Source organism: Paramisgurnus dabryanus, chromosome 10, assembly GCF_030506205.2.
Source record: "Paramisgurnus dabryanus chromosome 10, PD_genome_1.1, whole genome shotgun sequence".
Lineage (NCBI taxonomy): Eukaryota > Metazoa > Chordata > Actinopteri > Cypriniformes > Cobitidae > Paramisgurnus > Paramisgurnus dabryanus.
The window spans coordinates 15,780,656-15,806,376 of record NC_133346.1 but is presented as its reverse complement, the minus strand read 5'-3'; the positions used below and the strand labels follow the sequence as shown (position 1 = coordinate 15,806,376).

General features: G+C 39.4%; 2 protein-coding genes across 3 annotated transcripts; both read left to right on the top strand.

Annotated features, from left to right (window-relative positions):
* Positions 1–3,254: 3,254 nt before the first annotated feature.
* On the top strand, positions 3,255–7,629 carry LOC135779760 (uncharacterized). 2 transcript variants are annotated; one of them, XR_010544853.2, is made up of 3 exons: positions 3,255–3,484; positions 4,506–6,394; positions 7,053–7,629. XR_010544853.2 is itself a non-coding variant. In XM_065290658.2 (2 exons), exon 2 carries the CDS (start codon positions 4,546–4,548, stop codon positions 6,322–6,324), a length of 1,779 nt encoding a protein of 592 aa, XP_065146730.1. In that variant the 5' UTR covers positions 3,255–3,484; positions 4,506–4,545; the 3' UTR covers positions 6,325–7,629. The 2 variants fall into 2 exon arrangements, 1 of the variants encoding a protein (XP_065146730.1); XM_065290658.2 differs by having other exon boundaries at positions 4,506–7,629.
* Positions 7,630–19,691: 12,062 nt separating this feature from the next.
* Positions 19,692–25,188, top strand: slc25a1a (solute carrier family 25 member 1a). The gene is made up of 9 exons (XM_065290665.2): positions 19,692–20,121; positions 20,589–20,696; positions 20,923–21,022; positions 21,093–21,231; positions 21,328–21,412; positions 23,448–23,552; positions 23,641–23,756; positions 24,076–24,149; positions 24,234–25,188. The coding sequence occupies exons 1-9, from the start codon at positions 19,881–19,883 to the stop codon at positions 24,346–24,348; spliced, it is 1,083 nt and encodes a 360-aa protein (XP_065146737.1). The 5' UTR covers positions 19,692–19,880; the 3' UTR covers positions 24,349–25,188.
* The last annotated feature ends 533 nt before the right edge of the window (positions 25,189–25,721 follow it).

Below are 25,721 nucleotides of genomic sequence, written 5' to 3'. Positions count from 1 at the left end.
TACAGTCTATTTATTTATAGTATTTATAAGATATAACGGGATGATCGATTTGATCTTTTTGTGCCTTAAAATGTGGAAACAACACTCATTTAAAAAAACATGGCATTATTAGAACAACTGTAAATGTATGTTTTATTTGAATGGCGCTTGCACCAAGTCAAAATGTTATGGGCGAGATGATCTATCCTCTCCCCGTGAAAGAGAGATTGATGGCAGGGAACCGATGGCCCTCGCTGATATCAATCGGCTCATTAACTCCAAATACGAAGCCAACCTCCTACATAATATGTCACCGACCAAAGGTTTTCATCACAGGTTTCGGTAAAAATGCGCACTGGTCTTATCTCTAAACAAAAACGCAGCTGAATGTGAACACCCGATTTATTTCTTAAATGCATTTTAGGAGATAAACATTTTACCATAACATATAATTTTTGCAATATTTTTGATTTTACTGATTTCCTTTAATTTGTCTTTAACCCCTTTTTTTATTTAACACAACAGGACAGACACCCAGTGCGCGTTTAGGATATTACAAAGACATATTTTCTGCTACCGAATTAACGGAGCATGTTAGTATTAGTCCTATTTATCCAGTAAATAATTAAATGACACATATTTTTATTTTTACACGATGAAATAGATCTAAACACTTTTCTTAAACGAGTGTTTCGGTCGCGCTGGATGACTCTGAAGAATGACGAAGCACGCGACGACGGAACACGTTGCGTTCTTAATTGGTCCTCAAACTGTAGCCTAAATATTGACGGTTCAAACACATCCGTCATAAACGTTTTAAACGTTTGTCTTGCATCGCCAACTGATCCACAGATCAAGCTAAACAAATAGATAGTCCCGCAAGTTGTGGTAATGGTCTAAGAGCGCGTGCTGACACATGGAGACGGTCCGTCATTGTCAATATTTATGCGTTATATTAGCTCACATCACTCGGTTGGAATCGTAAGCTTATAGTGACGAAGCGTGCATCTGGTCTTGTTGCTTCCAGAGACACCTTACAGTTCGACATTTTCTGCAAATCAGAGCTTATTGCCTCAAAAGAGCATTTGCCATCAAAACAGATGCGGTGCTCGCGTGTGGGCGCAAGGCTTGGGGTAGGCTACACACCATTAAGCTTGAGCCGCAGCTGAGTAAAATGTGAAATGGGAGAATTAATCGATCCCAGGACGATGCTTTTTTTCAGTCTCGTGGGAGTAGGAATTCTTTTATTCATGAGGAGCATGTTATGTCACTTCCATTAGGTGCTTTTGTACTTGATGCGCTGCGCATTTTTGAGTGTATTTCAACATACATTTTCATAATTGCAGCCAATATGTCTACAGTGCCATCCAAAACCGAATCTTTTCTTGTGAGGGTTGATATGTGGGCACAGTGTTTCATCAAGGGCACCCATATAACAAAAAACTCCAAAATTCAAGCACTTTAGTTGTTTTTTTCTTTGTGTAAAGTTTTTAAAAGATAATATATTCATTCTGTTCTTGTGCGAAGTGGTCTGTGGGCATTTTGGGTCCAGCATTAAGTGAATGGACAGTTAGGGAGGAGGTGAGTCAGCGCGGGGGATGGAGAGCGCTGGTTAAGGGTTGCAACTACGCTAATGCTGAGTGGCAGTCTATAATGCCAAGCCGTATCAAAATCTGACCCTTGGACCCTCTAGTGCTCTTCAACTATTCGCCACCGAGGTAGAAAAGGACATGCATTCATACTCATAGCTATAGTGTTTTCTTCGCCCCCTTTGTTTCATTTCGCATTTAGCCTACCTATACAGAATTAATGGTCATTGTCCCAGCAACTTTAATAACTTTATAATTTATTTAGTGGGATATTGATGCTATCAATTTTTACATTTACAATTAATTTACAATTACATTTAGGCTACAATGCATTTGGCAGATTCTTTTATCCAAATTCAAGGTATACATATTGTTGGTATCCACAGCCTTTTGCGCTTCTAACGCAATGCTCTACGACAGTAAAACAACAGTGGAAATGTCTATATAATTATGTGAATATATTAATATAATATATTTATTTATATAAATATAAATAGAAAATATTTATCTAAATCAATAATTAGCGAAAAAAAAATCATTTTTCACAAACATTTCCTCAATCTGATCAAGTTGGCTATTTGGAAAAACAGTCATTTGTAGACTAATAAAAAGCATGCACGATATTTTGTAATAAATTTAATCAGGGGTCTCAAAAGTTTCATGGCAATTCAGAAACACGGGACTATTGGATCATGCAACCTTTTAAAATATTGAAATAAGGTTGCCACTCTATAATGAGACAGCTTTGATGCTGCCATTTCGAGTGTGGCTCGTGGGACTTCAATATCCGCACTGCAACTAATCCAATTACACGAATCATAAACTGTGATTGGCGGCATTGCTGTTGGCTTCGATGCCACGCGAGCCTTTTCCAATTAGGCCCATTGCTAAAACCTACAGTATCCTTGTACAGGTACTCAGTGGAAATTATTCTCTTTGAACGCATAATTGCAGGAGAAATGCTAAAGTATAGGTTCATCGTGCATTCATCTTGTAGACATGAGTTTTTTTAATGGCTAGGTCAATGGAGTCAAATAGAGTTTACCTGCACGAGTCATATAATTACAAAAAATACACCTTAATGCGAAAAAATTGAGAATGACGCTTGAGACAGATGGATGAAAGTCAGGGGCGGCAGGAGACAAAGAGCGGAAAATTGAACGAGCTCGGGAAATTGAGCGGAAGTAGAGCAGTGATGCTGAACCTCCTGCGTCACGGTGGGTGCAGCCATTCGGTCTCTCTCCAGCTCTGAATTAAGGACACCTCACAAACAATCAACAGGCCAAAAGTGAAACGCACCCTGAAAAGGCTACTAAGTAGCTGACAGGCTCCAATTACACTGGCAATTGGATATACAGTCTGTGTGTGGTGAATGAACTGAGATTGGAACCAAAATGCTTAGGGTTGCAAACAGTACAATTACGGTGTTCAATCAACTCGGCTACAATTAAATTGAGCCTACAAGTCAGTTCATTTAACAGTGGTGGTTCGACTGTGTGCCACATTGCTCTGTTCTTAATGGAGAGACTGTTTCATTCATGCAATCTCTGTTCATTCATCAGAGCACCGTAGCGTACCCTCCGAGTTCAAACGAGACACGAAATTCTTATCAATGGAGCGCTGACGTCAGCAGCGGCGCGATGACTCGGCGATCACGTGTTCAGACGCGTCTATACAAATTGCTGTTGCGCTGGCCGTGGTCCTGAAAAAAATCACGCACAGCCTTCATGTGTCGAGCAAATGACACCTCTCAACTGTGCGAGAAAGATCCAAGTGTCTTTAAAATTGCGGAAACAAAACTGACTTCACTCAAGTTTTAAGTTTAACTTCAGGATAGCGATTGTTTTCGATCCTCATCCGTTACAGACCAAGAAACACAAGGTTTTAAGTTCCAGCTCATTTGTTCAGGAAAGCAGGTGAGTGCTTTTACATCGTATTTTTTATATAGTGAGTTAATATGTAGCTACTTTATAAAAGCAAAGAAAGATTTAAGATAACTGAGGTGGAGTTTTTAAAAGCCATTGATGCTGTTTATATTTACATTGTCACTGCATGCTGTTGAATCTCAGTGCAAGTCATTCAAGGAGAGACACAGGTCGACCGATTAACAAGCGTTTGGCGCAAAAATTAAGAAGCGCGTTTTTGCGCAATAATTTTTTTGCTTATAGCTGTTTTCAAATAAACATGTCCGATTTACTGTTAATGCAATCTTAGATACGATTTTTATTTAGTCACCGAAATAATATTGTCCAAGTATATGGATTGTAAACGTCTCTCTCTCTCTCTCTCTCTTTTTCTGTAGAGTTTGTTTAAAAACAAAGAGGCAGAGGTGACGTCCAAATTTATTATAAAAACCTAAGTGTTAATATGAATGAATAAAAAAAGATATCGCTCGGACGTATTGTCATTATTACATGCGTTATGCTTGTTCGACACGTAATGAAATAACAGTGCATGTCAACACACAAACGGCACGACATCATTATTCCCTTTACGTATCTCACATATTAACCTACAAAATGCATTGTAATTAGTTTTTATGCATATTTTGCGTTGTCGTGACTCAAATTATCAACCTTAAAGATGCGTCTAGTAAATTCGCTCGACATGTTGCGCTTTTCATACAGCATGTAATTAATTTTATTAAAAAAGTAGTAAGTATTGTGTTTGTGTAGTTCTTGTGATGCATATTGATGCAAGCATCTTGTGATGCATGTTTTAAGTTAAACAGATTCAGCCACCCACGTTCAGTAATGAGATAGATAAAATGTAATGATAAAATATGATGAAGAGGATTTAAAATACGAATAAAGAAATGATAATGATCAAAGTTAAAGTTATTTTATTATTCTAATGCTTAAAAATGTAATAAAATTAAAAACAACATTATTTGATCACTATCTAATCATTAATCCAATTTTTTTTTATCTTTTACAGGTGCTCCCCTCTCCCCCTCACCCCATCCTGTCCTCTCTGCATGGTCATGTTCTGCTGTTGCTACCCCTCCAGCACCTCAGCTCTCCTGTTTGTCCTCCTCAGCCTCACCCCCCTGCTGGCCCTGACTGCCCCTGCACTTCAGCAGAGACCCTCAGTCAGAAGCAGCAGCATCGATGAGGCTCTCCACTTGCCAAAAGAGGACTTGGGGGCAGCAGAAGGACCTGTCTGGACACATAGGAATGTGGATGACCTACTCCAAAAACCCTTGGGAGAGGAACATGTCTCTGATATGGCCTCTGCCAGTGCTCTAGCTTCTGTTCTGCTTGAGGCTCTCGACCACCCAGCCAGAGAGAAAATGACCACTAAAGTGGATTCTGAAGAGGGACTTGCATCAGAGACAATGAGGAATCAGGATGATCTTGAGCAAAACAGACAAAATGAGGACGATACGGAGAAGTCTTCGGAAGCAGCAACACGGGGTGAGGAAAATGCAGAGTGGCCAAAGGACGAGGGGAATGAAGAGAATGTGGCAAACTCGGATGAAGGTAAAGACGAGCAGTTGTCTAACACAGCATCTCCCCTTCAGCGCAAAGTCAGAGGCTATTTCCAAAACATTGACCTCGGATTGCAAGACAACGAGATACTTCCTCCTCTAAAAGGCTACAAAGCTTATAACCAGCAGCTGGCACAGGCCACTAAGAAGCTTAAGTGGCAAGAGGAGAGAACTAGAAACCCATCTCAGCAGGACAGAAACTTCATGGATGATTTTGATTTCGTGGAGGAAGAGGAGGAGGAGATATTAACTCGCAAGGAGGAGGAGGAAAGGGCACGGGCAGAGCAGGAGGAGGTTAGGAGACAGGAGGCAGAGGCACAGGAGGCACGCGAGGAGGAGCAGAGATTGGCCGACATCGCCTCTGACATGCTTCTGGAGTACATGGGCAGAAAGCCAAAAACACCATCCTATATGAGAGACATGAAGGAGGCGGCTCTTCTAAACAACGTGGCTGAGGACAAGCGTTCCAACGAGGTGGAGGACAGCGACGACGACGACGAGATGGATCCGCAGACGATCGACAAGCTGATTGAAATTTCCAGCAAGCTCCACCTGCCTGCCGATGATGTGGTTGAAATAATCAGCGACGTTCAGGAGAAGAAGAAAAAAAGGAAGGATTTGCCCACCAATAACACCCCACGGTTCCGCCCTCTGGTTCCTCTCAAAGCCAAGCCGAGGCCTCAGGCATATCAATATCCTAAGTCACCTAAGAAATCCCCTCATGCCGTCAATCCGTACAAGAAATGGTACAAGGAGAAAAACAAAGCCAAGATCAGCAAGCAGGACTACTGGTTTAAACCCCAAAAGCAGTTTCTGGCCTATCCCTCATTCCCTTACTATCAAAAGCCATATCGAGCCTATTACCCTGTCTTCTTTCCTCCCCCTAAGCCCCGGTTCTATACAAATCCTGCTGTTTCGTTTGATTACAACTTTGGGGGACCCATAGGTTACGGCCTCAAACCTCCCAACCGCAGGTACAGAGACAGACCAAAAGCAAGGGACTGGAAATACGCACAAGCCCCTCAACGCCCCCAAAGCCCCTACTTACAACCGGACACTGTCATATCTAATTACATTCTCCCTCATCCTCGAACTTACCAGGCTCTACCCATGCCCAAACCACGTTCTCCACCGAGAGACGGGAGAGCCCCGTCTTACGTGTACCCGCCAGACTATGTCTACGATGAGCCACAATCTCCACAGGACAGTGATGAAGAACTGGAGAACTTCATCGAGAAGATTTATTACAACCGTCGATTGTACTAGTCGGTCGGAGTTCAGGATATTCTCAAGCGATGAAACGTTAAAAGCGATGAAAGAGTGAGGAGAATTCTGGGTAAAACACTGAAAGAGGGTTTTGAGTGACAGGGCTTTTGAAAGACAGTTAGGTGTTTCTTCTCCACTCTTGTTTTTTGATACATTCCAAATCAGGAACGGAAGAGACGGTGCTGTTATATCAGAACCTCTCTGCGTGCACTCATTTGGTTTCTCTCGCAGTTTACATTTTAATTTGGTGAGAGAATACACAGGTGAATTTGTAAGGTTTTATTCAGGTATGTTTTTGATTCTCTTGCATGTCGAAAAAGAAAAGAAAAAACTAACCGAAAAGACATTGAGCAAATGAAATGCTAAAACAAACAAACAAACAAGAAAAAAACATGTTCGGTGCCAACTGCAAGAGTTTACACAAAGATTTATTTTCTTTAGGAAACACTTGATTAACTGAAAAGTGAAGCTCGCCGTTGAATTCTTGATACTACAGGGCACAGTAATAATTGCTATGACACTACTTATAAAAACAAGTAACAGTCAAATTATTACAGGCTTTTTATTCCGAAGGTCTGTCGGAATGTTTTGATCAATGTTCCTATTGCCTTAATACTGATCACTGTTTTAGCTCATCCATGTGCATGCAGGTCTTGCACCACTAAAAATAATTCTGTCACGCACGCTGTAAACAATGCTTGAAACTGAATCTTCCATTTTATTCACAGAAATGCAAAACATTGAATATCTTCGCTAGGTGGGTGCCCTGTCAATCTACTTGGTGGAATTCTGTACACACGTGATTTCATGTAAACATCCTGCCAAATTTGAAAATGCCCGTTGCTGTGGATTACCTCCAACCGAGTACAGGATCTTTGTCTCGAGAGCCACCAGAACGCTGTATAATAATGTTTGTTCTTAAAAATAAGTTTTACAGTGTCCGAAGTTTGTGAGGAATAATCGGAGGGTGAACAGTTTGCACGTCTATCTGTATCTGCATCTTTAAAAAAAATCTAAAAAAAAAGTCAAATTTGGGGAGAAAATCGCCTCTTTGATGAAACTGTGATTATTATTAAAAAAAGAAATAAAATAAAAAACAAACAAACAAAGAGAACTCTACATTACTATAGCAAGTGTTTTCATCAGTAAAACCGTCTTGTGAAAGGAATTTGTTGTTGTCAACTTCCAGATTGTAAGTTGTACAGTGTCAAATAAACAATTGTGTGTGCAATGTGTAAATAACAGCATGTTGATTACTAGTTTTTCTATATGACAAAAATAAAAGCAATTATTTTATTAAAGTCAGTTTTTAAAATGTCTTATTGAAATATCTCTGTTTAGATTTTGGGCAAATGCTCTATACATAATTCATTTCTCTACCTGAGGGCTATATGTCGTATCTCACCTTCATTTGACACCAACATAACATTTTATTTGTTCAAAAGTTTTGATTTTAGTGTCCATTCACTGAAGCTTGACGTATCCCTAACAAGATCTCTTAGGAATAAACATTAAAATTGCATTCAAATAGGTAATAAATCTCCACAGTCCTTAAAAACCTTTCCGTCTGGTATTACTCATGTCCTGAAAACAAACGTTTTTGAACATTTATACGTCAATAACAATTTCAATTATGATCATTAAAGTAAAACAATGAATCATATTTATTAACCCCCGAGCAAACAGCTTTTAATGCACTGAATACGCAGCAAAAATATGATAAACAAGCATGTTTGGACACACTGAGTCACATGTATCTATAAATCATGTTTTCAACCTGCTGAAATCGATGCCATTCAATAGAAAGTGGTAGGTGAAAGTCATTTGTAAATAAAAAAATTGCAAAATAAAGAAGAGTAATGTGAAAGGAACAGGCAGGGAGACACACAGAGACCAAATGAAAGCGAGGGGTGGGGAGAGAGAGAAAGCTGCAGTGATTAATGAGTCACATGATTGACGGGTGAGTCATCTACTGCCATGCACCACTGCAGAACCCAGAGCACTTACACCCTCTCTCTCTCCCTCTCTTTCTCTCTCTCACACACACACACACACAAACAGCAGCCCACTCCCCCACACCCCAATTTTGGACACAATGCAGAACTCAATGATTCACCAAAAACACTTTTGCATTAGGCACACATGCAAACACGAGCATGAGCGCGGGGCCCTGCTCTTTGATTTAGATGGCACGTATATCTGGTTAAGACACGTTTGTGACCTCCCACCGGGCAATAATAGCGGGGTTTAACCCCAAATTGATGTTCATTGTCATGCTGATGCACTCTTAGCGTCTGCGGCTCTCGATCCAATCGCCCTAAGTGGTGGATCCGGCTGCAAATTAACCACCGCAGACGGCCGCTGGAAAATTTTCCATTAGTGCCCAGAGTGCAAGGGCTGTGGGGACCGGCGTTCGCCAGCCTCCCGTGCGTTTCTCTGTCCTCTTTCTGTGCGCCTTTGTGTTGAAACTCAAAGGGCCGTGAATGGGTGTAAATGCGGAGAAGACTCGCAGCTCTGCAGTCGGAGGCTGGTGAGTCATGGCCACTTACTTACGTCCTCCCTCTCCACCTCCGTTTTGAACAGTTTCGCGAAAACACACGAGGAGTCTGTTAAGTTACTCCGATAATTGCTGTAAATGGACGCCCGGCTGTTCGGAACCTTCGCGCGCCGAATGTTCCAAGTCATTAATGTGTACGTTCTCCATCTGTTGCTCATCCGCACGCGCACGGCCGAAATCAGCCGTAAACACAGGCTGATGCGCTGATAACAGAGGCTCCAACACTTCAGAGGTAAAAAGTGCCTGATAATGACTGTGACTCAGAAGGCAGCTCTAATGATGCATTCTGCTGAGCCAACCGACCAACACGGCACGGCGAAAACACTTTCGCTAAAACTTTCCCAGTGACACGCGCGCTCCGAGGTGCTTCAAAGTGCCTTGAAGCTCTCTGCTGCCTTTGTAGATAGACAGCACCATTTATGCCCTGCCTGGATTTCGGTGATTAGCCATAATTGAAGAGAATCATTTAAATCTCAGAGAGGTTGTTAAAGAAATAATAAAATAAAAAAATTCTCTTCCCCCCGATCCTTTTCTGTATGCCAAACCTTTATGCATGATGATAATTACCATGTAATTACCATTCAATTACACCCTCTGCTTTCCCCGTAAGAGCTGTCAGTGGGTTCGTAAAGAGCTGATTGCCAACGTCTACCGTTCGGTCTCACAAGACGAGCTGGATGTTTTTACATTTACGTCAGATTTTAATGTCAAACAATGTTTATTGATTTCAAATGTACCTGCGACGTCGCGCCGTAATCGCATCCGTGGCGTACAGCTTTAATGTCATGTACTGGAGGTTTTATTTTAAAGACTGTGAAATGATTTTCCTTCGGAATCAATTCAAATCTTGCATTTCACCCGCTGGGGGGTGAACGCTTTTTGACAGCACTGGGAGGGGAGGCTGGCGGTGGGCTTTCTGCTCCCAGCATGCATCAGCCGTCATGTTTCCATTAAAGGGCTTTGAATAGTCTGCCACTAAAACAAGAGGGACGCAATAACTGCCACAGGAAGGTGTTTAGGAGGTCTGATTAATCTAAGTAGCTATCTAACCTGTGCTATGATTCACATAAACATGCACATACATAGACGCTTGAAGATATGTGTAAGGATCTCAGAGGTTTTCATATACAAAATGGTCAAAAATGGCCCCTATAGCTGTCACTGGGGCACCTAAAGAGTACATATTAGTATGTCAGAGATACATATTGGTTTTTTAGACCTATATTTGCATAATTTGAAATTCATAAACAGTAACACTTGAAATGTCTGAAATAGGTTGAGCATTGCGCTATAGCAACACAAAGGTCATGGGATTGATGCATGTATTGATAAAACGTATGCACTTGGATGCACTGCAAGTCACTTTGGATAAAAGCGTCTGCCAAATGCATAAAACCAAAAGCCATTTAAATGGTAACCGTTCTGCTATATTCGTGAGAAAGTACTCAATTTGGCCCTCTTACAAATATAACCAAACCTACACACAAACCCACACACTAATGGCGCTCGCGCTCGCCAATTCTTCCTGAAAAGTGCTGAACACAATCAGCTCCGCAGAAACACCTGCAGAAGGTTAACGCTTGAAAGCGGAAAACAACATCAACGCTCCGCTCATCTGCGGTTTGGGTCGGTGGCGCATATAAAATAAGAAGAGAGGGGAGGTGAAGAGGGTTGAGGTCTGATGAAGTCAGAATGAAACGGAGAGAATAAAGGTGAAGGTCTGAGTGACTCACCCTCCATAAGCACTTACCCAGCGGCTCTGTGAAGTGGCACCACCTTCAGAGTAACAAGCTCATTGCCTGGATCCTCTGCAGACCACACACACACACACAAGCACAGGCATATTATTTGTCAAATTATGTGAAAAGCATTGAAAATATTGTTTGTGTGCATTTGGGATGCCGGCTATGACATTAGCCTGATCAAGACAAAGGAGTCTGGCAAACTGGTTTGAAACGTCATTTAAATCACTGTCACAAAAACGCAACGCATAATTTCGTATGTGGCGGAGGTTCATTCTCCTGTGATGCATTCGCACACGCTGTTGGCGATCATTAGAGGACAAATTGAAATAAAATAGTGTGCGTTTGAAGCCGGGGTTTAATTTGCGAAAGGGCAAAAAGTGCTCACGGTTGAAGACGAGATCATAAATATTGCTCCCACGCACTAACTCACTCTCTCTGGTACTATATTAGGTTCCCACTGTGTGTGTGTAAACAGTCCTCTTGTCTCTAGGGCGTAATCCATTTGATTCTAACATGAGTGCTATTGTGGCAGATGGGGTAAAATGTCCCTCAGGGGTCTTTATCCTCTGCTGGGAGGTCCAGACCGCTCACTGACTGTGGCAGATGAGGCCTGACACCTGAGCTCTATTGCTGTCGCTCTTTACAACGAATCTGCTTGTGAGCCATTGAGATTCATCAAATATTGAACGGCCAGAGTTTCCGTTCCGTGAGAAGAAAGGGCGAGAGACGCAGAGAGACACAGAAAGAGAGAGCGGGTAAAACCAAAAAGGTTGCTCCCACGGAAACGAGAGGTCAGGGAGATGGCTGGGATGCTAAACTGCAGCCAAGCTGCCCAAGTGGGGTAAGTGAGATCTTCTTGAATACAAGTCTTAATTGCTTTAGATTCTAACTAGCACCAGAGTGCATTAAAAGGTCCCGGCTGGGGACAGTCGAGCCTCTCTGTGTGTAATTCAAAGGCAGATGGATTAATTGAATACCCCTTCTGATGAGGGGTAAACTGTTGTAATTGAGAAAAACAGTCTTTCCCTTTTAAAGCAGATAAAGTGCCACAAGAAAAATTCAAGTGGCTTATTATTTCTAATAACTATATCTGGAGCTTTTTACCTAAATTTTTTGCCTTAATTCTTATTTTTAATTTGTTAACTGGATTTACATTTTTCTGCATTTCTACATCATATTTTTATGACACAATATTGTTTATTTTCTTAATTAACTTACTGTCTTTTTGTCTAGTAATATTAGATGTAAATGCACCTTAACTTGGATGTACACTTGTTTTGCACCAAAACAGAGCGAGTCCTACTGACAACCAGAATGAAGAGCATAACTCTCAACAGGACTATCAAAAACAGGTCAGATTTGCTCTATATCAACGTATGTCAAACCAATTGATCATAGAAAGATGTCACTCAATGATGCTCCTAAATACTTGATTCCAATTTGACAATATTGCATTTAGTTTTAAAACTTTATTGTACAATGTATGACCACCAAACTGTAATGTATAATTGACGATTGTCTCAGACAAGTGATTTTCTTTCCTTTCATTGCTTTGATAGTTTCATGTCTCTTGTTTCACTCTGTGGTCTCTTTTTTCTCACATAATAAAAATGATCATTTTGAATTTTAAAGCAACACCAAAGAGTTTTGGCTCTTTGCTCCCCCTACAGGTTAGAAGCGTAATTGTCCATTACCCACTGTCATAAATACTGAGGCATAGCTGGCTCTGATTGGATTGTAGGTCTGCCGTAAAGCAAGTTTTTGTAGTATTCACTCGGACTACAGGACCACTACCCGACGTTTGGAAACTTCTTTAGTGCGGTTTTGGCTGATAGAGGGCTGCAAAGCGAATGTGAAAGTGCTGTTCACCCTGTTTAGAGTGGATGAATGACTGAAACTGTTTTGGAAGCGTTATTTTAAGGTTAAAAAAACTTTTTGGTGTTGCTTTAAATCCGTAAATTCACTTTTTATATGGAAAGTAATTGTGTGTTGACTGTGTGTGAGCACAACTACCATGTAATGATAAAAATCTGCCCACGCCTTTTTTAAAGCAACACCAAAGAGTTTTTTTACCTTAAAATAACGTTTCCAAAAACGTTTCAGTCGTTCATCCATTCGAAACAGGGTGAACGACACTTTCACATTTGCTTTGCAGCCCTCTATCGGCCACAACCGCACTAAAGAAGTTTACAACCGTCGGGTCGCGGTCCTCTAGTTCGAGTGAAAACTACAAAAACTTGTTTTACGGCAAGTTACAATCCAATCAGAGCCAGCTTTGCTGCAGTAGGCAAAATTATTTACCACAGTGGTAATGGACAATTCCGCTTCCAACCTGTAGGGGGAGCAAAGAGCAAAAACTCTTTAGTGTTGCTTTAATCCATGGGTCACCAAACTAAGGCTCGCGGGCCAACTCAGGCCTGCCACCCCCCTTTGACCGGCCCCCCAGCCCTTCTGCCCCCCATTACTTGAAGCGGCCCTATGAGGCAATTTTATTTTTGTAACTGTTTTTTGGAAAGTAATAACAAGTCGCATCTGGTATTTTGTTGATTTTTTTAAGTAAAAAAATGATATTTAGTTATAAAATTTACTATATTTGCAGAATTTTCGTCCCCTGACATGCTCAAGTTTTCAAAGAACAGTGGACCAACGATTATTTTTTTGTTCAGTGTAAGGACCGTGCAGTTTGTATTATATTTAAAGAAAGTGTGGCAGTTTTCAAAGAATATAATCTGTGTCGTCATCACGAAACCCGCCACAAAGTGTATGCTAGCTAGCGAGGGCAAGCAAGAGAAAACCGGATTCGGGGGATGAAAGGCAGACCTGCTGCACAACAGAATGTATTCCTTCGCCATACTCAGGTAAACCAGGCTTCTGTCCGAGCTAACTATAAGGTAGCTCACCTACTAGCTACCCATGGAAAGCCATTTACAAATGGGGGACTTTGGCTGTGCCAGGCTAGTAATCTCTACTACACAATGAGGCCTGCTGGTGATTATTTTTGTCTGGGTCATACAATTCTGTTATATAGCTGATCTGGCCCCCCATCACAGTCAGGAATGATAATGTGGCCCCCAGAGAAAAAAGTTTGGTGACCCCTGCTTAATCTCAGGTAAACGGTCTCATCATAGGCGGAGTCAGGAGGGGGTAGGGTGGGGGATTTTGTCTGAGCTATTAATACAATAGAAATATAAAAAATAATATTTTATTTGTCTAATCTTAGTAGCAACTTAAAGGGGACATTTCACAAGACTTTTAAAGATGTAAAATAAATCTTTGCTGTCCACAGAGTGCGTATGTGAAGTTTTAGCTCAAAATATCATGTACAATTTATAATAACATTGGTAGGTGTGAGCCAAAATGTGTTATTTTTGGGTGTTTCCTTTAAAATGCAAATAAGCTGATCTCTGCACTAAATGGCAGTGCTGTGGTTGGGTGATGCAGATTAAGGAGCAGTATTATCCCCTTCTGACATTACAAAGGGAGCCAAATTTCAATGACCTATTTTTTCACATGCCTGCAGGGAATGGTTTACCAAAACTAAGTTACTGGGTTGTTCTTTTTTACATTTCATAGGTTGATAGAAGCACTGGGGACCCAATTATAGCACTTAAACATGGAAAAAGTCAGATTTTCATGATTTGTGCCCTTTAAGGCTAAAATAGTTTTAATTTATTTAAACCATATTTAAAAACCATATGCCGCACTTTCACGCTAATCTGAAAATAAAGCCCCAAGCACAAACACGAAACTCCACCTATGAGTCTCGACAAGCTGTTGTCGTTTTCTGAGCAAACTGACATCACTTTGCACAGGCTCCGCCCACAGCCGTCCATAAACCAAGGTTAGGTCCTCAATTTTAATTTAAATCTTCTTTACATAATTCATTACCGCACATTCATTATGAACGGTGACGTAAGGTGATTGTTTTATAAAAAAACAGTGTATTTTCGGTATATAACAGTAAACGGGGAGGAAGCATCAGCTCATTTGCATTTAAAGGGATAGTTCGGCCAAAAATTATATTAAACCCATGATTTACTCACCCCCAAGCTGTCCGAGTTGCATATGTCCATCGTTTTTCAGACAAACACATTTTCGGATATTTTAGAAAATGTTTTAGATCTTTCAGTTGATTAAATGTAATGTTACGGGGTCCACCCATAGTCCACGACCTTCAAGTCCAAAAAAAGTGCGTCCATCCTTCACAAATTAAATCCAAAAGGCTCCAGGATGATAAACAAAGTTCTTCTTAGGGTAATCCGTGCGGTGTTGTTGTAGAAATATCCATATTTAAAACTTTATTAACGTAAAAACTACCTTCCGGTAGCGCCGCCATCTTAGACTCCTCTGTATTCAGGAGAGAGTATTAGCGTAGTGTACGCACTTTTCTTAGTGACGTATGACAAATTCGGAGGGCCGGGGCACAGAGCAGCAGCAGAGTAGCCTCCGTAGGCTGCGTAAGCTCTCATCCTGAATGCGGACGCGACTAAGATGGCGGCGCTACCGGAAGGTAGTTATTTACGTTAATAAAGTTTTAAATATGGATATTTCTACAACAACACCCCATGGATTCCCCTCACAAGACCTTTGTTTATCATCCTGGAGCCGTTTGGATTTAATTTGTGAAGGATGGATGCACTTTTTTGGACTTGAAGGTCGTGGACTATGGGTGGACCCCGTAACATTACATTTAATCAATTGAAAGATCTAAAACATTTTCTAAAATATCAGAAAATGTGTTTGTCTGAAAAACGATGGACATATGCAACTTGGACAGCTTGGGGGTGAGTAAATCATGGGTTTAATATCATTTTTGGCCAAACTATCCCTTTAAAGAGACACACATAAAAACAGCACTTTTGTCCTCACACCCAAAAAGGGCCTTTTTAACATGGTATAATAAATTATCTATAGGGTATTTGGTACATTCACATTCACAGGTACATTCTGGGGACACATGAGACTTATATTACATCTTGAAAAATTGCACATGGGTGACCTTTAAAATAAAGTCCCTCAGGTTGATACAAGACCCTTTTGCTTTATGTTGCAGTCATTTTCCGATACTGACTGACTGTACATTATAATAACTGTCTATTCTATTCTATTCTATTCTATTCTATTCTATTCTATTCTATTCTATTCTATTCTATTCTATTTGAACAGGCTATTTTATGTGAGAAGGAGAGCTGTTGTGTTAAAGAGGATTTGGTACAGGACAAATCTGAATCCATTCAGACCCCAACCATCACTCAAGCCTTGGCAACGGCTCCCTTGCACACACAGAGTACGTCTGAACCTTATTTACTGATACCCAACTGACACACACATAATATACATTTAGTGTGTTGTGTAATTTGTCCTTGAGCAAATATTCAGCACTGAAATCCAAATGCTGTTTACTCAGATGGATAATGGGAAACAATGACCAGGCACCTAATTTACTTTGGGGTATTTTGGGGTGTTTGTTGTGTGTTTAAAATAAAACATTGTGGAAAGAAGTCAAATATGATTTACAACACTCGCACTTCCTATTGGCACAGGACACGGGGTACACAGCCAGTTTTTAGTTACCATCCAGAGGACAATTTTATTGCATATTATAGTTGCTCTGCCATAGCTCAGATTTACCAAATAGTATAAAATTTTTATCAAATATTTTGCATAAAATACCTCGACATAAATAAATAAATTAAACAACTATTGTTAATAAGAAAACAAAGCTATACAATTCATGTGGATAAGTATAGGCTTGGATACGTAAGTTAGATCATTTTGGTCTTGGAGAAGTTTGATAAGAAATGTTTGTGATGACATTAACATCTCATCTGTTACACTATAGGAGCAGCCCTTGAATTCTGCTGGTACTGCTTAAAATCTTTGTCCATTGAGGAGCTCATCATAGCTCAGGTAAAGTAAAAAGCTCTGTTTTGTTCTCGAAATGCATGATATCATATAAAGGTCATGCTGTAATAGAGTAAGTATCAGTTATGTCTGCCTTTTTGGCACTTGGTCCTCTCTGAGATTGAGTTTCATTGGCCTGGCATGTATTCAGAGTCAACCATTTCATCTGGTTGTAAATAATGTAGCCCAGTTTGCCATGCAAAATATAAGATGTCATTTCCGTATGTGTGCACTTGGTGGAGCACTTCTGTATATGTTTTGTCAGGTGGATCGTGAAGATTCCACATTGCCCTCTAGCGGCGAGCGTTTGAAATACCAGCTAGACCCTCGACCTCATTTTGGGGTCGCTCAGTCTTCTCGGTCTGTATCATTTCCACTGTGGGACAGTGGCAGACTTAGAGACATTAAGGAGGAGGAAGATGATGATGAGGACGGTGTGGATTCTTTTAGCTGTTGTCCTCATTGCCATCTTGGGCTGGCACGTGATACCCTTCGCTGGCACGAGGTGATTAATAGACACACACATAGTATTTATATTTACTACTATGATACACACACACACATACTATATGACTGTTTTATTAATTCCAGTTCTATTTATTTTTTGTGCAGGGAAAATGTCTGTTGTTTGACGGAGTGAAAAACAGTTAAGTTTGGGGGTGACAACAAGCAATAAGCAGGGATGTTTTCATTTTCATTGTATTCTTTTCAGAAATCAAGTAGCTAATATAATATTTGTATATACTTGTAAATAATTTAGAGACTGCAGTATGTGAGAGAACAGAATAGGTATTAATAATACAATATTACTTCTCTTTGAAGTCAAGAACAGCATTTAAGTGCTTTTCTGTTACCAAGCTAAATCCAATTATTTGTTTCAGAGAAATAATGGGCTTTTCATTATTCAGCCTTGAGGAAACTGAAACACCTTTCTGGATAAGTATTCATGAATAGATATATCTTGTGCTTGGTTTTCAATATAGTGATTTAATAATGAATTATTCATATTATAAACCTGCAATTATGTTATTTATTTATGTGCAATGTTGTCAAATAAGTTGTTTTCATACAAATACATGAAAATGTCTCTTATAAAACAGTTTGGTTATTTATTTATTGTAATTTATGTATTATACATTACCAACTGCAATGTAAAGTGCAGTAAATATTTTTTGGTGGCAAATTGTAAAGATAAACTATTAGATAAATTGTTACTAACTAGGTATTTTTATAATATTATTCCCTGCTAACTAGTAGTGTAACTAATGACTATTTTTTACCAATTGTTACAGTTACCATAAAAAAAATGGTGAGATACAAGTTCCTTTTTGTCACAATGTCACCAACACAGGAAACTAGCTCTTTTCCGTTCTGCCAACATGTTTGGTTGGTTCCCTATTGCAGATTTTAGTATATGTTAAAGAGATAGTTCACCCACAAATAAAAATTCTGTCATCATTTACTCAGTCTAATTTGGTTATAAACCTGTATGAATTTGTTTGTTCTGATGAACAAAAAGGAACATATTTGCAGGAATCTTCTAGGAATTTTCTAGACTATGGAAGTGAATGGGGCTCATGAACGGTTTGGTTACAAACCTTCCTCAAAATATCATCCTTTGTGTTCATCAGAACAAAAAAATTATGCGGGTTTGTAACAACATGAGAGTGAGTTAGTGATGAAAGAATTTTCATTTTTGACTGAACTATCCCTTTAAAGGGGACATATAATGAAAATCAGACTTTCCCCCAGACTATAATTGGGTCCCCAGTGCTTCTATCAACCTAGAAAATGTGAAACAGATCAAAACAGTTAATTAGTTTTGGTAAACCATTCTCTGCAAGCATGTGAAAAAATAAGTCATTCAAATTTGTCACCCCCTGTGATGTCAGAAGGGGATAATACTGCCCCTTAATCTGCACTATCCAACCACGACACTGCCATTTAGTGCAGATATCAGCTCATTTACATTTAAAAGGACACACCCCAAAACGGCACATTTTTGCTCACACCTACAAAGTGGCAATTTTAACATGCTATAATAAATGATCTATATTGAGCTACGTACTCAGGGGACACCAAAGATTTATTTGACAACTTAAAGTATTGTGAAATGTCCCCTTTAATGTTTATTAAATTACAGAAGTTGTTTAAAAGTAGACCAGATTTGTAATGTATTATGTTTTCCGGCCAGGAAAGGCTTAAATCATTTTTATTTTATGAGCATGAAACCTCCATTATCAACAGACACAACCTTGTTAGTTTTTGATTTCATACCACCACTGAGAAAAGAGTAAAATGTGAAAAGGTGAATAGGTCTTCACAACCCCATGAGCACAAACCTCACATGCAGGTGTTATCTGAGGTAGCCAAAATCTTAAAGTTGCCTCAAGCTGAGAGTTCGTGTAGACGTGAAAGGAATTGTCAACACCGTTCGGTCAAGAAACGTCCAAAAGCCAGAGTTGTCTGACAATTCCTTCAGGGTGATTATGATCTGTTAGGAAAGACAGAAGTGTCAGAGCAATTTCACTGGCTTTCGAATTCAGAATAGAAGCAAACTACATGTAGAATAGCATGCAATATTATTTCAATACTCTTTCCCCTAATTAAAATATCACATTTAAACATATTGTCAAATGCAATTTTGAATTCATAAACAACTATAATTCTGCATCAGAGGAAGGTCAAATGCATTAAACAATATATGTTTCCAGTGATGTGCAAATGAAATAAAAAAGACACCAGTTTCACTTAGGGTGCAACAGTTAGGTCTCACCCATTCACACATTTCATTTACGAGCAGATGTCACATGACCCTTTTTGAGGAAGCCACAGTATAAATAGATTTGATACAAGATACAACTAAGATCCATTCATGTTTTATACAGTTTTTCATATTGGCTCTGTGTTGTGCATGTATACATGACAAGAACAGCGAATAAGCTTTGCACTCCAGTAAACACAGAAGCAATTCACACCAGTCACTCAACTGTTACCAACTACCAGCTTGATATAAAAACGTGTAATTTAATAGAAGGGATCAAATGTACATCACAATAACAACATCAAAAAATTATCAATATTTATTTTTTATAAAGCAAATGACTTTATGGACCTAATTAATATTATATAAGAAGCGTAGCTTAATAAATTAAGCAATGTATGTAAGCGACCAATAGTTGGGCTCGTTTTCTGACTGTATATTAATATTAATGAGCTCCACAGGGCTACGCCCCACAGTGGTCTGTGTGCGATTGTGTTGGCTCCGTCCTATGGGCAGACGTGTCGTCATAACGTGCTGGTCGCGTGGTTAAAATCAGCTTTATTTACGGTTAAAATATCGTTAGGATATGTCGTCTTTGTACAAACCGTTCTCGGTTTCGGAGGGGCCGTGTAAAGATGCGCGAGGATGCACGACGCAACGACAGCATCCGTTGACCCGGTTTCCCTCAGCGGGTTGTTTTGGGTCTGGCGGTGGATCGACGGGCTCATTCACCCCGATTCCCAACCTTTATCCAGGCCACAGGAATTTAGCTGCCGCTGCGATCGGAGGGAGAAAAATCACCCATCCGTGGAAAGCCATTCTCGCAGGTAAACGTCTCTCATTGTGTTTGGGTGTGAAGCACACGAGCGTAATGTTTTGATGGGTCATCATCACGCGACACCCTATTATGCCCAACAACAGTCACGCGTGGCTTTTCGCACAACCTGTGTGTGACTCGGCTAAAACAGCTTATAAAGATTTGCAACTTTTGCACATATACTTAATTCATTGTTATTTATTAACATACACAATAGATTTTACTATGTTACGTTAATCCTATACCACAATTGAGCTCAACACAGGTTTGGTTGCAGTGTAGAATTGTGTGTGTGTGTTATGTGTGTCGAAAATATCACCGAGTACAACTACTAAAATAAAATGACCTTGTTTGTAACTGACTTATGATGGAAGTTAAACAGCTGTATGGTTCATTGAATCCCATAGATTGCTGCTGATGTCACTGTTATTTAGACACTGATATGAAGTTTATTTACTAATATCTTTTTTTACCCAGGGGGCATTGCAGGAGGCATTGAGATTTGCATCACTTTCCCAACAGAGTATGTGAAGACCCAGCTACAGCTGGACGAAAGAGCAAACCCCCCACGCTACAGAGGCATAGGTAAGGACAACAAGCAGTACATTGATATGAATGAATGAAAGCATGCATGCATGCAGGGCTCAGCCTGTGTACTTCCTGTCTGGTGCATTTTAACTGTGAAGCAATCTGTCAAATGAATGTGACCGCTGTCTGCAAAATGCATGAATGTATTAAATGTAAATGTGTTGCGTCTGCATGCATAAACATCTAACACAAGCATGTTAACCCGTATACAATCTTTATGTAGGAGACTGTGTTAAGCTGACGGTACAAGATCATGGGTTCAGAGGCCTGTACAGAGGTCTTAGCTCTTTGCTGTACGGATCCATCCCGAAATCAGCAGTTCGGTAAGAAACGCAGCCCTTTAGATTTACACCCGTGACTCTTAACTGCTACTTACAGTGTAATTGTTGACAGGTTTGGAACATTTGAACTACTTAGTAACCCGATGAGAGATGCCACGGGTCGCCTTGACAACAAAGGAAGTTTGCTTTGCGGTCTAGGAGCGGGTATCGCAGAGGCGGTTTTGGTGGTCTGTCCAATGGAGACGGTCAAGGTTGGACTGTTAACCGTTCTTTTTGTTTTAAATACCTTAACTAGATCTCTAGCATATAGTAAATACGGCAAACAATTTTGTGGGTTTCATTTGCAGGTGAAGTTCATTCATGACCAGTGCTCTTTGAGGCCACGCTACCGAGGGTTCTTTCATGGTGTAAGAGAAATCATCAGAGATCAAGGTACTGGAGTTAAGACACAAAAGAAACAAAACTTATTTATACATAACAGAGACTGTATAAAGGCTGAAGTATAGTCAATTTTTTTGTGTGTGCGGGGGTCTGTTCTTCATCAGAAGCGTGTGCACGTACTATAAGCAAACCGCTGGAATTTTAAAACCTTGCGTACATTGTATGTGTGGGTCATGTATGTGCCTACAGGAAAGTGCCTTTAATCACTGTCCTGTTACCTAAAACAACACCATTTTGAAACTAGTAACTGATAGCTGGGATTGAAAAAAATTTTACACAGCGGGGTTATAGACCTTTTGCGTGTTTGCAAACAGAGATGACGTTTTTTGTGGGCGGAGCCCGACTGGTGGCAGAAAGTGGCAGCTCTGCAATAGCGTTGTAAAGTGTTTTAGCGTTAAACTGTGATTTTTTTATGGATCCAGTTTTCTGTCGAAGTCTGTTTGCCCTATGTTTCTTTTTAGTGTAATGTTTTCTTATAGCGGTTTCACCACGTTACGTTTATTTTTTAGATAAATTAAAAGTTTAAATGGCTTGGCTACTGATATATGTGCATGTATGTAATGTATATGTATTGTTCTTTATTGTTAAATCAATTATTTTTACAGTATGAATTGCTAAAGTACATATAAAAGCAATACTATTATGTATTCTATATAATAATATCATTTATTCAATATTTCATCCTGTTTTCTATTATTTCTTCCTTAAATTTATAGCCTATGTGTTTGCTCTAAAACTATTGTAAAACTATTGTTTACATACAAATTAATTTATATAGGCCTGTTTATATATTAATAACACTTTACATCATGTGTGTGTGTGTGTGTGCTATATTATGTAAACATCCTGTCTGTTCTAAAATTATGAAGAAGACATAGGCTAAGATATAATGTAAAAAGAAGTAATAGAAAACGGAAAAATTATGAAATATTTAACAAATGGTGATATTATTGATATTATGAACTCATTCAAATCTTTCTAAATAAATTATAAACGTAACGTGATGAAAACGCTATAAGAAACGCATAGAGGGATCAGACTTCGACAAAAGACTGGACATCTTCTCTTATTATTTTCTATTCTAATTATTAAAAGATTTCCAAATAATTTCATCAATCCAGTATGTCCATTATTGCAACCATAAACACTATGTTTATATTCAAATGGTGTTTTCAATGACGGTATTCTATAAAAATGAAGGCCATTTTTTTTTGGCATTCCTATTCTGACACTCAACAGCACAAGAAGACATTTTCTAGTGAGTTATCATGCTCGTTTCACTCGTGTCTAATTCATTTCCACTGTTTTTCTGCCACCACATTGCGTGCGCAGATTGCAGTGACATAACTGACGTCTACTGCCAAAAGGTCTATAGTAACACAGTGTTACAATTAAACCGCAGGTATGCAATGATAGTAAAATGAAAACAATGTAAATACTATTCATCAAGATGATAACTTTTAATACAATACCAGGGGAAATAATTTACAATTATTATTTTTTTGTCTTAATTGTGTAGCCCTTTCAGAAAAATCTATTTATATGCATTGATGCATAATACAAGGATGGTTAGATGAAGGATCATGGATGGATGAATGTGTGGATATCTATTATGGTCAGATATATAAACAATATCCACCTTTAGTATATATACAGAATTTTATTGAATTATTTGTTTAAACCAAAATTTCTAGCAGGTGTTACAACAAACCCCTGTTTGTTATAATTAACCCCACCTATGGGGTAAGTTGTAACGCTTACACTCCTGTCACTTTCAGTGTAATTGTACAATAACAATAGTTCCCTCAACTCCCAACTTTAAGTGTTCATTTGTATCCGAGATGTGTGTTGATTTTGTAAAAAAAAGACTAACCTGACTATTTTTTTTAATGATGGAGCCAAAGCCAAAAAGCGTTAGTTTGTGCCCCCTCTCTCCTACTTTTATGTGGATTGCACATTTTTACCAGGACATTACTCAAATTTTTAGTTTTTGCAAAAGTTTTTCCATGTCTTTTTTTGTTTGCAGGTCTTCGAGGGACATATCAAGGACTGACCGCAACACTTTTAAAACAGGGTAGCAACCAGGCAATTCGCTTTTATGTTATGAACTTGCTGCGCAACTGGTACAAAGGTAAGGATTATACATCACTGTCACATGTTCACCAATGTCAATCAGATTTATACCCTTATGAACAATTTCACTGTCTCTTTAAATGTAGGCGATGACCCGAGTCGTGACATGCACCCGCTGGTTACAGCAATGTTCGGTGCGACAGCTGGGGCGGCGAGCGTTTTCGGAAACACACCACTTGATGTTGTGAAAACCAGGATGCAGGTTAGCGGGAGTTATAATAGATGTTATATACAACTTTTGCCTTCTGGTTTACTTCTTTAAGTATCTTTCAAGTTCACCTCAAAACGAAAATGTCCATTTACTCCATGTCGATTGCCTAGTATATTATGATCTGTATTGGATATTGCCAGCTGTTTTTACTATGAACTGTTATATGGGTGCTGTGAAAACACACTCAAAATTTATCATTATGTTTTCCTTTGGAAGAAAATCACATAGTACTAACAGCCTGTTTGAACCAGTAGGTAATGACAGAATTGAGTTTCATTTTAAAATGATTTTTTTTCTTTGTATAATTCAGGGTTTGGAGGCCCATCGCTACAAGAGCACAATGGACTGCGCTTTTCAGATTCTGAAGAACGAAGGCCCACAGGCGTATGATTTACCTCCTGTTTCTACCCTTATATTTTTACACATTTAACAGTTTCAGTCTCACCATTTCTCTCTCTCACATTCCAGGTTCTACAAAGGCACGGTCCCGCGACTAGGTCGGGTGTGTCTAGACGTTGCCATAGTCTTTGTTCTCTACGAAGAGGTTGTAAAGCTACTGAACAATGTCTGGAGAACAGACTGAACACAAACTAGAGCAATGACTGAGACTATCCAAACACAGTTGGCCATGTCAATCAACTTATAAACGCCCAGACTTCAACTGTGACCTGTGGCTCAGATGAACGGATTAAACTAGCCATCTGTGTCTGTATAGTTTAGGAGATGAAAAGTATGACGGGCAGCAAGCTGTAGCTTATTTATTGTGATGCACAAAACCATTTTTTGGTAAGTACAAGGACGAAAGCGTGTTTTAATTTGCACTTTTAGAAAATAATCTAAGTGTCTTCTCATCACCATGCTTTTATAAAGATCGTCCTGGGACGATCAGCTTATGTGGCACAATAAACCTAGTAGCACAGCACAGTAAAATGAACAAAGAAATAGCAATGTGATTTAACATTAGTTTACATGTAAAGCGCTCGGAGTTACACATAATTGCAGAAAAAGGTGTAAATGTTTTATTTTTTTTTAACAAATTTTCACATACAGCTCATATGTGGTTAACTTGCATGTGCGAGCGTCATTGTGACAAGCAGATCATTATCACTCAGTCACGCCAGTCATGTGAGGACTATGGTGGTTTTGCTCTATATTGCTGTGTGTTATCTTGCAATGTAACTCTCAAGCTGTTTGTGTTTTATTCAAGATGTGAATGGCAGCTGTTTTTATTTGTTTTTACTGAGCTATGTTGTCAATCCATGTGTCGGCAAAGGTTGCCAGATGTACCAAAGCTACTTGTACCAGCTATGCTACTGTTGTGCTTATGTCGGAGATGCTTAACCCCAAGGCTTTTTCAAAACAATGCTCAAATAGATTGTGAAACACTTCACAATAACTCAATAAACTGAATAGGTAACATTCACTGTGATTCTGTTTAGTGCCCAATAAGAACTTTTTAAAGGGATAGTTCACAAAAAAAGCTAATTCTGTCATCAGTTCCCACACCTTAGTTAACTTCAAATTCAAGGACCTTTCAAGGATTTTCCAGGTCCAATACCCTCAAATTCAAGGACTAAATGAGTGGACAAATTTCAAGTGAGAGCAAGGTTACATTGTTACAGTTCCCTTTCGAGGGAACTTGCGCTGTGTCAGTGATGAGTGCGTCTGAATGTGTGTATCAAATTCAACCAATGGTAAGGCTTAAAGACAAAGACAGGGTGACGCGGGAGCCAGGAATTATATTGCTATCTGAGATATTGTCAAAGACAGTGACGCAGGAAGAATGGCAAGGGAGACGCAGCGTCTCGTTCCCTTCTCAGGGAACAACAGTTACATACGTAACCCAAGAAGTTTTCATGTGTCAAACACAACTATGCAAAAAAGCATTTTGGTATGAATCAACATTCGCATACAGAAGATAAAAGCATTTAAAGCAAACAGTTTAGCACGTGTGCT

Bases quoted from the DNA above. Each gene is read 5' to 3' on its own strand.
- slc25a1a (XM_065290665.2), top strand. From the start codon at position 19,881: ATGTCGTCTTTGTACAAACCGTTCTCGGTTTCGGAGGGGCCGTGTAAA. The intron at 20,122-20,588 runs GTAAACGTCTCT...TTTTTTACCCAG, and splicing joins GTGGAAAGCCATTCTCGCAG to GGGGCATTGCAGGAGGCATT. The intron at 20,697-20,922 runs GTAAGGACAACA...ATCTTTATGTAG, and splicing joins CCCACGCTACAGAGGCATAG to GAGACTGTGTTAAGCTGACG.
- LOC135779760 (XM_065290658.2), top strand. From the start codon at position 4,546: ATGGTCATGTTCTGCTGTTGCTACCCCTCCAGCACCTCAGCTCTCCTG.